The sequence below is a fragment of the Coenobita brevimanus genome, chromosome 92 (genome assembly GCF_032717465.1).
Source record: "Coenobita brevimanus isolate Jiangsu-jjx chromosome 92, ASM3271746v2, whole genome shotgun sequence".
NCBI lineage: Eukaryota > Metazoa > Arthropoda > Malacostraca > Decapoda > Coenobitidae > Coenobita > Coenobita brevimanus.
The window spans coordinates 18736616-18749379 of NC_137045.1; the positions used below are offsets into that span (position 1 = coordinate 18736616).

Below are 12764 nucleotides of genomic sequence, written 5' to 3' on the forward strand. Positions count from 1 at the left end.
TATCTCTCCCCCTCAATTAACCCATGTAAGACTAAAGTGTTCCACCAAACCACATGACACTCGCCCTGGTATTCAAATCACTAACGGCACTGACACACAGGAAAACCAGTCCCTAGAAAGATCCTAGATTTGTGGGTCACCGGCATGTCTCTCTCCAGCTGTCAAACTAACGACTCCGGAAGCATCAAATGGGCCGTCAAGAGCGGCAACTCAACCCTGACCTGATTTGGAGCTGGCTTGATACAGAAATGGCTCAGCATTGATGGAACAGAGCACTGGCCTGGACTGGTGTGGCCTAAAATATAAATGACTGACCTGGTTCTTGGAGGCAATATCCGGGATGGTTCTGGCGTCGTCAGCACCAAGACCCAAACTCAGCACTAGGGCGTCGCCAGTAGAGGGTTTGCGCTCAGAAAACACGACGGAGTTGAATGGGACGCGCTGCTGCGATTTCCTGGCTGCACCGGAAGGGTCCTGGGGCGTCACCGTCAGCAGCCCCGCCCCTCCGTCTCCGTGCCCCGCCCCGCCAGCTCGTGAGGGACCCCAGCCTGGAGAAAGAGAAAATGATGACCGTGACATACGAGGCTTCCGAGCAGCTCTTTCTTGGCGATTTGTTATGTCTATTACGTCCAGATAATCTCTTCTATGGTACTTACACGTGTATTTCTGGTATGGACATAGTTTGCCTCAGTAACGTAAAAGTCGATAACAAGATGCAATAGCATCATAAATCGCTGAGAAGGAGGTGTTGCGAAATTTCAAAAACCACTTAGAATACGATCCTCAGTGAGCTGTCACAATGAACCACAGTCTTCTTGGTTTAGGAGAGTTAGCATCAGCTCTTGCTCTGCGATTTATATTTGCTAGTACATCTTAATAATCTCCTATGTTATCGGTGTAAACAAGGTCGGCATTAGGACATTAATTACAAATAAAACTCTATTAACATGTAGGATAATATGTATAATGAAACGAAGAGGAAGAACTGACAGAAAGTCTCCCGTGCCAAGTAACATACGTGCCAATGTCTCTACGTTAAATGCACTTCTAGACAAGTGAGAGAAATTTGCTTGTGACAGTGTACGCGTTGTTTTGCTGCGGTGGACAGATGTACAGCGCGGTGTTTCCGGATGTAGGTTAAAGAGAGACAAGCGGCAGTCGTCACTAAAGGGGAGCTCGTCCACCTGCCAACGCTTGAGCAGCAATGAAAGGTCTTGTGAAAATTCTACAAAAGCGTACAGTATTTGAGAATAAGGGACCAGTGCAAAAATAAAAATAATTGAAAAATAAATCCAGGTAGTTAAATAAAATAAATAAATAATGATCTCTCAGTACAGGTAAGATTTACAGAGCAACAATAATATGTTCCTCCATTTTCAGACGGTTTCACTCAGCTCGGGAGAAACATTTTGAATTGAAGGTTTTAGATGTATCCCTTACGAACGCCTTTAGTCCCATTTTCACTAAGACAGAGACTTCCTAACTTGAATAACATCCTCTTAAGGTATTTGTGTAAAATACATTATACATCACGAGGTTACACGGGTTAAATGCCAGGAAAAGTTATTTCTTACGTCAGATATCTGGATGGGTGGAAAGAAATGCCGTAATTATCTGTCAATGTATCACCAGGAATAACTCTCATCACTGCATCTTGTAAGCCCGGCCAACGCTGTTTCAAATACCAGCTACTAACTTTTCCTCACAAGCAATACAAGTACACTGTAACGAGCCAAGCTTACCACCATCAAAGTAACCATCAGCTTCAATCATTGCCATCAGACCAGTCTCAATACAGCCATCACTATCACTACCCTTAGACTCACCACCATTACCCTTCACCGTGATATTACCACCCATTGCACAACCATCACCAGCACCAGCATGCCACCACTTCCACTCCGGAACGACCAACACATTACCGCACTATCAAAGCAATAACACAATTACCTTTGAACCACCACAATACCAGCACCACCACATCATCCCACCCACACCACCCCATCAATACCACCATACCAAAATTATTATACCCTACAACTACCACACGAGAATCACCAAACCAGAACTATGATCACATCACCACCACCATCACACGAGAATCACCAAACCAGAACTATGATCACATCGCAACCACCATCACACGAAAATCACCAAACCAGAACTATCATCACATCACCACCACCACACGAGAATCACCAAACCAGAACCATCACTACTACCACACACGAGAATCACCATATCAGAGCCATCATCACATTACCATCACCACCACATGAGTGACCATACCAGAACCATCATCACACCACCACCACGCCAGAAGCACCACAAAACGAAAGCCATAGCAGTACCTCATCACACCACCGTCACCATACCCCATCATCTCCAAACTACCACCACGCCACATCATTACACCAGCATCACATAACACAACCAGGACACCATAACCATTACCACACCCTCACACCCGCACCATACTAGTAACCAACATCACCACTGTTCCTACAATTGTGCCACCACCTCACTAGCACCACAACTGAACCCCTGCCACACTTAACACCACATCAGCACCATCGCACCAACACCACCACCATCATCACCGCCTCACCACCACACTAATACCACACCACCACGCTGCTAATTACCGTAACACCACCTAGCTTGTACCGCTACCACACTACCTCTACATCAGTACCACACTTGTCGTCACCACCATCACCACCACCACCACACCACGATACTAACGCCGGCTGAAAAAATATAGAGGATCGGTGGTTACATTTCCGCCCCACCTCGTCCCATCGCATCGGCACACTTGATCCCACCACCTCGCCCACCTGATCCCACCGCCCTACCCTGCGTTGTTCCACATCCCGCCCCACCTCATCCCACACCTCGCCCCTACTTATCCCACATCACGCCGCACCTCATCCCACCTCCCCTCTCTTTCGCGTACTACCTCTTCATCACACCTCATCCCACCTCCCCACTTTATTGCGTACTACCTCTTCATCACACCTCATCCCACCTCCGGCCCCACCTGGTCCCACTTCCCGCCCCACCTCAACCCATCGCCCAGCTCCACAACCTAACTCCATGTCCCTACTGTTCCACCCACCTCTTCCCCAGCACCCAGTTCCACCCCGCCTCAACACCCCGTCTCATCCCTATCTCACCGCCCCGCAGTAGTGCTGTGTTGGGGACGTGGCCGCCGTTAAGCCTGGCGGTGAGGCTGGGAGAGGCGGCAGGTGTGGAAGGATTACTGAACATTATCGCTACCGCCACGCAGCTCCAAACGTGTAGTGGAAATGTTGGCAGACATGTAAGGAGGTTCTTGGAGTCGTGTGTGTGTGTGTGTGTGTGTGTGTGTGTGTGTGTGTGTGTGTGTGTGTGTGTGTGTGTGTGTGTGTGTGTGTGTGTGTGTGTGTGTGTGTGTGTGTGTGTGTGTGTGTGCGTGCGTGCGTGCGCGCGCTACATGTACTGATATATACACTCGCACACACGCCTACACATAATTTATATTATCTTCACAATCATATTTAATTATTTACCATAAATAAATGGAGAGTGCAACATCCAGAAATGTCAGATCATGACAGGGTACTCTGCACTGCCCGGGTAAATAACTATGACCGTGCATATTGACATAGCCCGGGACCCTAGGGGAGGGGGGGGAACCCTTGTGGGAGACGACCCCAGGGGTCCCACTTTACCCACTTGACCTATGTTCCTCCTTGGGCCCATTCCCCAGGGATACAGACCCTTTGGGCCTATACTTAGCTTCCCACTATGGTATCCATCCACCCACCCTGCCTATCCATTCACCCACCCACCCATCCTACCCACCCACTCACCCACCCTCCCTGTCGACTCACTTATCCACCCTATCTGCCCAGCTACTCACCCATACACTCTGATCACTCACTCATCCACTCACCTTGCCCATTCACTCACCCACGCACGCTGCCTCACCCTGCCCCACGCCCACCCACCTACCCTGCCCATCCATCCAAACTCACCCTCGCACCCTGCCCTCTCACTCACCCATCCTGCTCACTCACTTACCCAGCAGCGCTGCCCGACCCAGCCAATGCATGTCGTTCCTAAGCCCACCCCACCAATCTGCCCACCCACCCGACCCACTGTTGCTAATATTAATATGGTTCAGTGGCGTACCTGAGGGGGGCGGGGGCTGTCTGATATTGCCCCCCGGGCCCCCAACTGAGGGGGGCCCCAAAAAGCCTTAAAAATTTATAAGCTTTTTTATTAATATTTAAAAATATATATATTTATCATCCCGACAATCCCGGTTGAGATATTAGATAAGTTTTGAGAATTAGGGGGGCTGGGTTCTTTGCGGGCCCCCTCCCCCAGGAGGGGGGACCCGCAAAGAACCTAGCCCCACGGGCCCCCAGTTCTCTAGGTACACCCCTGATATGGTTGTTTGAGATGTTAAAAACTCTACAGTAATCCGCCAACTACTTGACTTCATTAGTTCTAATTAGCTGTATTCAATGCCACCAGGGGCTCCACATCAGCAACTTTTAACCACACCAATACCGTCCGTAAAAAGATACCCCGATAGACCAATTTTGGGCTCTCTAGATGGTTTCCCCTTATTTCCAAAGTGGACAAGCACATAGGGAGACACGCATTAAAAAATACAGTTAAGACTAGCCGGAAACCCAGCGCTGCCCGAGTAAAGAACTACGAGTATAACCATGCACAGCCTACTGGCAGTGTCTGGGGCACTGGAAGGGCCACCCTCCAGTGGGATGGGTGAATCCCCCTCGCTAGGACCAATGGACCATACAGCTCTGCAGGCAAGAAGAGATCCTTGGAGAGACAGCTACATCTCTCACCAGAAATACGCTAGCCTGGAGTGGGCTCGAACTACCAACCCTACGGTCGTGACAGTCCGAACCTGCACCAGGGTAGCATATATCTGGAAATGACCCTCGGGGCCTCATTTTATCAGCTGGACCTATGTTCCTCCTTACGCCCATTTTTCCAGGGGTATATTTCCCATGGACCTATTCCGACCATTGATCTATTCTCAAGGACCTATTTTCCCATTAACCACCCACCCTCCCTCCACACCCTTTCCACCCACCCATTCTACCCACCCACTCACCCACCTGACCTGCCCACCCACTCACTCACTTACCTATTTCCAATAGACTTACTTCCCATTTGGTTCACCTACCTATTTCCCACGAACCTATTTCCCCACTGCCCACCCACCAGTCCATCCAACCCACCCACCCATCTACTCACCCACCCATCCTGCCCACCCACTCACCCACCCATCCTGCCCACCCACTCACCCACGCTGTCCCACTCTGCCCCACAATGCCTACCCACTCACCCAACCCTTCCCATCCGCCCCTCCCACCCTGCCCATCCCACCCGTCTGCCCAACCACCCAAAATGTAATACTGATGGTGTTGCTGGAGAATATTAAAAACTCTACGGTAATTGGCCCCCAACTTCCACCAAGTTAATTGATTATTTCTAATTACGGCCAACATGAGTGCAACTTTAGCAAGTCTCGTCATAACGTATCGATTATAAAGGCTCCAACACGCTTGCATGCGTCAGCCTTCGTCACCTAATGGCAGCTCTCCACGCTGCTCGATCTCTGGCAGCCTCTATATGCAGTCCCTTAGCTCTGAGGTCACAATTTATGACCTCGTCCCACGTCTTTTTTGGTCTGCCTCTCGCAACCCTGTCCCCGACGTTTACACTTCTCACCTTCCGCACCCAATTGTCATCCTCCATCCTGTCAACATGCCCAAACCATCTCAATCTACTCCTGCCCATCAAAACACCAATACATTCAAGTACCATCCTTCCTCTCAACTCTTCAATCGTAAGTTTAAACCGCACAAATATATTCCCAGTAAAATGTTACCCCTGTTAGACCCGTTTGGAGCCCTTAAGTAGTTCCCCCTTAACTTCAATAATGGACACACACACACACACACACACACACACACACACACACACACACACACATATTTTCAAAAATATAAATAAAATGTTCATTTGTAATTGTATATTAAGTTTAGGTCATAATAGCCTGTGTAAGCCTGATCACCTGATGACTGCTCTCAAGGCCGCTTGGTTATTTGCAGCATCTCATGTTAGTCCCTTTACACTAAGGTATTAACATAAGACCTAACCCAAGCCTTCTTAGGTCTGCTTCTTGGCGCTCTGCATTCAGCGTTTATAACTTCCTTACTCAGGTAACCTCTTCCATTCCCTTCACGTCTCTGTACCATCTCAGTCGTCCAGTTCACATCACGTCATTGATACATCACATATTAAACGTTTCCTTAATGCGCTACTATCCCACCTCATCCCTCATCATCCTCATATCAGTCCGTTCAAGCCTGTTAATATAGTTATCCTTTACTGGCCACATTTCATTGCCATTCATCAATAAGTTCTCATAATAACAGAATACACTTTCCCCCTTTCTGTGAAGTAAGTTCTCTCATCTCCAGGAGAGGCAGCATTTCTCTGAACTTCTTCCAACCACTTCCAATTATGGCCATGGAGCTATAGCTTCCGGTCCACTTCGCAGACATCTTATTTATTATCCAGTAACATGAGCCATACATTCATTCACTTATCATTCATAACCATCCCAGTCTTTATTTCCACCTGCAAAAGCTGCTGTGAGGTAGGGTACACAGATAAAGAGAAGCATACCAGTGGGAGAATTGGGTCTCAAAACACCAAATATGCATCATTTAGGTGTTCGGAATACATATTATCACTACCCAGCATGGCCATCAGGAAATTATACAGATAATATACTGTATATATATATATATATATATATATATATATATATATATATATATATATATATATATATATATATAAAAACACTATATATACATACATACATACATATACTGTATATATATATATATATATATATATATATATATATATATATATATATATATATATATATATATATATATATATATATATATATACACTGTATATACATACATACATACATATACTGTATACATATATATATATATATATGCTTGCATGCATCGGCCTTGGTCACCTAATGGCGGATGTCCATGCTTCTCGATCTCTACCAGCCTCCCTATTCAGTCCCTTATCCCTGAGGTCACACTCAGTGACCTCGTCCCAGGTCTTTTTCGGTCTGCCTCTCATAAGCCTTCTCCCAGCGTTAACATTTCTCACTTAGTGCACCCAAGTGTCATCCTCCACCCTCTCCATATGTCCATCCCATCTCAGTCTACCTCTCCTCATCAAAACGCCAATACACCCCAGTCCCATCTTACCGCTTAACTCTTCCATCGAAAACTTCCCCCCTCCCCCAGGCTTCGCATTCAAGGAGGCACTGCACTTCCACCTAATCATTGTCATTTCTATACGTTTGAGCCTATGAATATCCTCTTCCTTTACTGCCCAGGTCTTACTACCACACAGCATTACACTCCTAACACATGCAGCATATAAAGATTCCTTAGCACGAAGAGAGAGAGCCCCCTCCTTGTCAGAAGTGGCAACAGCTCCCTGAATTTCTTCCAACTACTCCTCTCTCTAGCCACAGAGCTAGCTCCAACCCCACCTCCAGCACATAACATGTCTCCCAAGTTAACAAAAATCTTCCATACACTCGAAAGACTCACTAGGAAGATCAATCCTTTCACGCCTGACAATCTCTAAAGTTCTCCCCAGCACACCACACACACGGAATTAGCATTATCTCGCAGTGTACCTTTAATACCACTACATTTCATATAACAAACACAAGACGGAATTACTTCCCACGCCACTGTGGCAAACCGCATACTCATATGGCATTCTCCCTCTTCTTCGACAGTAACACCATCAACGCAAGATACCACCATCTTTGTTTTATCTGCATTTACTCTCAAGCCCTAGAGCCCCATGCTATCTCTACTTCCTAAATCTTTCCTTCTCCTCCCTTTCATTCTCTGCAATCAACACCAAATCATCGGCATACAACATCTCCCATGGGAGTCCATTTCTTAAGTCACGTGAGAGGGCTTCAAGCACCATGATATACAAGGGACTTAAGACTGACCCCTGACGCACACCAACATTCACGGAAAACTCATCACTCAAATCTTCATTCATTCTCACCTGGGTGCAAGCACCCACATAAACAGCCATAACCACTCTAACCAGCCACTCCTCAAAACCAAACTTTTTCATTACCCATTTAACCACCTCCCTAGGGACTCGCTCAAAGGCCTTCTCCAAATCAACAAAAACAAAGTACAGATCCCTTTTCTTTCCTATATATTTCTTCTGAAAGTGTCAAACAATGAATAAGGCACCAGTGGTCCCTTTGTCTGGCATAAACCCAAACTGCATCTCATCAATATTCACTCCTCTAATATCTTCTACAACTCCCTCCATTACCTTCATTATCTGGTCCAGAAGTTTTATGCTTCTATAGTTTCCTCTTTCCAGGGCATTACCCCCTTCCCCTTGTACACATTTACAATCACACTCTTCAGCCAATCATCTGGGGCAACACACTCATATTTATATAATCGTACTTATCAAATCAGTAACTAACCACACCCCTATATCTCCTGAGGCCTTCAGCATTTCAACAGTCAACCTACACACATCTGCCGCCATCCCCACCTGCATCCTACCTATTGTCCTGCTCACAGTTGCAGCATCAGTCAAATGTCAAGGGCCAAACGCTGGACCTGTTGACTCCAAACCTTCCCTGTTCCAGTCAAACTCCTCATTCAGCAACCGGTTACAATGCTCTATCCAGGCGTCTTTATTATCCTCACTGTTCACCACTACCTTTCCTTCATCATTCTTTACATACTGCTCACCTATGATATCCCTGTTTTCCCTCTTCATCTGAGTTTCCACCTTAAATATCATATTCTTCCTTTCCACACTATTTAGATTATCCTGTAAAAGTCTGTGAGACTCAGATACTGCCCCATTTACCTCTTTTCTAGCCCTACGCTTGGCAGCCAAGTGTTCCTTTCTGTTACCACCTCTTTTCCATTCCCACAAAAATCTTTTTTTTCTCCTTAGCTGCAGATTCTACACCACCATGTTACTTAATGTCTTGAGGGACCCCTTGTCCATTAATACACTGAATCAGTAACTGTCAGGAGATTGTTCTTGAGAGCTCTGTACTGTTCGTTAACAATTCTGTCAAGAGCTTCCTGTCCAGCCACCATTCTACCCATCTCGTTATAAAAGGCATCCCTTACTGAATGTTTTTTTCAACTTCCAAATTTTCCTCCTAGGTACATAGGTCCTCTTTTTCATCACCCGCTGCTTAAGCACCACGTCACATATCAATAACTTGTGTTGCTGCACACTCTCCTCTCTTCCTGTAACGTTAACATGCTGTACCTCACCAACCTATCAGCTACCCTGACCAGGAAATAGTCGATCTACTGTTTCCCCCAGAGTCGTACGTAATCAACATACTCTCTCTTTTCCTAAAATGCATGTTGCACACAACAATGTTCATTACCTTCCCAAACTCGAGTGTCCTTTCCCCTTCTTCATTTCTCGTACAATATGCTCATCCCCCATGTACCCCTTTATATCCTTGAGCTACTTCACTTACATGGCCATTGAAGTCCCCTTCCAAAACTAATTCTCATCATCCCTCATACCACTTACCACACGTACTAATTCATCCCAGAATTTATTTTTCTTCTACATTATCCAAGCAAGCCTGTGGAGTGTACGCCGATATAAACGAAAATGTGAGCCTGCCGAACAAAATTTTCACTACCATAATCCATTCACACACTCTCATTACACTGATGACATATTCCACCCAATTTTCCTTAATCAGCACACCCACGCCTCCAAATCCATCCGCCTTTCCCTGCCAAAATATCTTGTGCCGACAATCCCTCCCAGCAATCATTCAGACTGATCCATCCCTTGAATCTAACCTCCTGTACACAGCCAACATCCACCCAGCTCCTACCCATTGCCTCGACCACTTACTATCCACATTCCAAGATGTCACTCTGATCCCCTTGGGTGATTTAGCATCGTCAGGCTTCTGGTTGTGCTCATTTTTTGCCATGTCATTAAATTTCATTAAGAGGGAGAAAGAGACCACACGGCCCGCCTGGCTTGGCTTTTATCATGCCATGGCGTAGTAATATCAGTGCCTGGCTCCTATCTAGGAGCCCGGGTTCGATTCCAGGCTATAGGGTTAAAAACTTTCCACATATGTCCACCATGTAATGTGTGATTCTCTCTCTCTCTCTCTCTCTCTCTCTCTCTCTCTCTCAATACCGGTATATATATATATATATATATATATATATATATATATATATATATATATATACACTGAACAGCAATGGCACTTCCTTCTCTTGCACCAACATAGATACCGGTATTATTCACTTGGTGGTAGGTGTAGGTGGTGGTGAACATCATCCATTCACTTAATGTAGGATTGCCTACTTCTTTTTTTCACCTTTAATACTCTTCTTCTGAGTCTGCAAACTTTTCTTCATATTTCTCCTATTCTTCCTGTCACTGTGTATTGCTCTGCTTCCCGTTCCACTAGGTGGTTCCATACTGAGTGACAAGTCTAATGACTTCCTGTAGCCCAGGAAACCATTTACAATGCCCGGTGGTAACCATAAAACTAAATAACGGGATGATGTGGAGAATACAATGGTGTATCTGTTAAATGGATGGAGAGACGCAAATGCGACATTCATCCGGGAACCAAACCTCCACACTCTTAGTGGAGCCTCGCCACAACAAGGCATTATCTGCTGCAAGGCAACACCAGTTCACTGCACGGGACGGCCCTGCAGGGGCGGTTGTTGGGTCTGCTCGACCAGGCAGATCGGGGTTGCTCAACAACAGCAACAAAGAAACCATTGGCTTAGAGGGCTAGTTGCTCCTATACAACCTTCACTACCATAACATACTGTAAAATATCTGGACAGTGTACTGTATACATCCATCTATCTATCTTGGACAGAGAGATAGATAGACAGAAGCTCTTCAAGATCACTTATCAAATAAAAGTTCTTCCATATGCTGAAATAAAAAATACCAAACACTTACATGTGTTTATTCTATACGAGTAGGTTATGTACTCGTATATCCTTCCATGTCCATACCTACTCCGCTCCTCAGGTTCCTCGATTTTTATACCTCGCTTTCTCTCACACACTTGTTTATCAAATACTTGCAGCTTCTCTTTGTTCCGCTATGCCTCCCACCCTCCTCAAACTCACTCACATAACAGGCCTACTCTTCTCACCACCCTATCTATATCCATACTCTCTAATGACAAACCCTCGGAATTCACCGATCCACCCCACTGGACACGACCCACACAAAAACTTACATTACGGTATAAGATCAAGTTATTCAGCACATCAACACATGGACTCCGAACTTAACAATGGAAACATAATACAAAATCCTGGCAAACAGTAAGAAAGATTGGGACTGTATTTCCATTTCTAAAGTCAAGGCTTTAAACTTTTCACTTGTATGAACTTGAGGATTAAACGGTATTTGGAAATACTGCTCTGTGTAGCATTAATACTGAAGCAGACATACTCTCAAATAATCCAAGAACCATCAAAGAAATACAGTACAGTATATTCTAGTTTATAGCAACATGCAAGTGTTGTGGTTATACGGACCTGTCTCGCCGAGGAGAGACGCACAGAAGTCCCTCAGCTGGTGGTCCTCCTCGAGATAGTCCTCCTCCGCCTCCACCGACCCGGCGTGGAAGTTGATCTTTGGCACCTGAACCCTGCCCTCCCCCGTGCCCTGCACTGTGATGGCCGGCAGGGCTTCACTCTCCACACACTGATCAGGGGCGGGGGCTGTACTTGTCTCCCCGTCCACGTCCGCATCCACACCCACAGCCTCACCCTCACCAGCCATACTCTCAGCCTTCGTCGCCACGCATTTACTTGTCTCGGTATGTGTGTCAGTGACGTCAGAATTGTTCACGTGTGTGTCTTGCCCGTGAGTATGGTCAGGTTGCGATCGATCCGCGTTACTGTTGTCATTAAGCGAGAGTGAGCAGGTGGGGTGGGGTGCGTCAGCAGGTGGGTTGGTGTGGGCAGTGGTCAGGGGCAGAATGTCACCGTCCTCGTCAAAGCTGTACAGGGGCGCGATGGGCGGCACCAGAGCAGGCAGGGGGGCGTTTTGCTCCCCTGCCTTACCCTTGTCTACGTCAGGGCTCTCTGTTTCAGCTGATTCTACCATGGCTGAGTCTACTGGGGCAGGAGGTATTTTTCCGGAGTCTGCTGAGGCCGAGTGTATCTTGCTGGAGTCAGTTTCAGATGATTCTATCTTGGCGAGACCTGCTTTGGCTGGATCTATTTCAGCGTCCTCAGCATCGCCCTCCTCGTTGGAGTCGTAGGTTTTGGTGTCTGGGTGGTGCAGTGGCCTGGCTTGCGTGTGTGGGCGTGGCAGCTGGTGTGCGTGGTCTGCCATGAGAGCCACGAGGGTGAGGAGTCCCGCGTGGCACACCGTCTGCAGCAGCGGGGTGGCGCGGGGGTCCTGGGGCGGGGGGCTCATGGTGGCATCGTCATCCTGCCCCACCACACCGCCACACCCACACCCACACTCCACCACCCCGCCGCCACCCACCACACGCCCACACTCCGCTCCCGCGCACTCCACACGCCCGCACTCTAATCGCACACCCTCCACTCTCGCGTATTTCGCCTCCACACACTTCA

At 47.0% G+C, this 12764-nt stretch overlaps 1 protein-coding gene across 1 annotated transcript in view; it reads right to left on the minus strand.

Annotated features, from left to right (window-relative positions):
* The window catches only part of LOC145412110 (uncharacterized), an 81179-nt gene extending 68579 nt beyond the window's left edge, over positions 1–12600 (minus strand). Inside the window, exons 1-2 of the mRNA XM_080282026.1 lie at positions 11712–12600; positions 316–548 (exon numbers count right to left, since the gene is read on the minus strand). Of these exons, the coding sequence (XP_080138152.1) occupies positions 316–548; positions 11712–12600 (1122 nt within the window). The remainder of the gene's footprint in view (positions 1–315; positions 549–11711) is intronic.
* Positions 12601–12764: the final 164 nt, after the last annotated feature.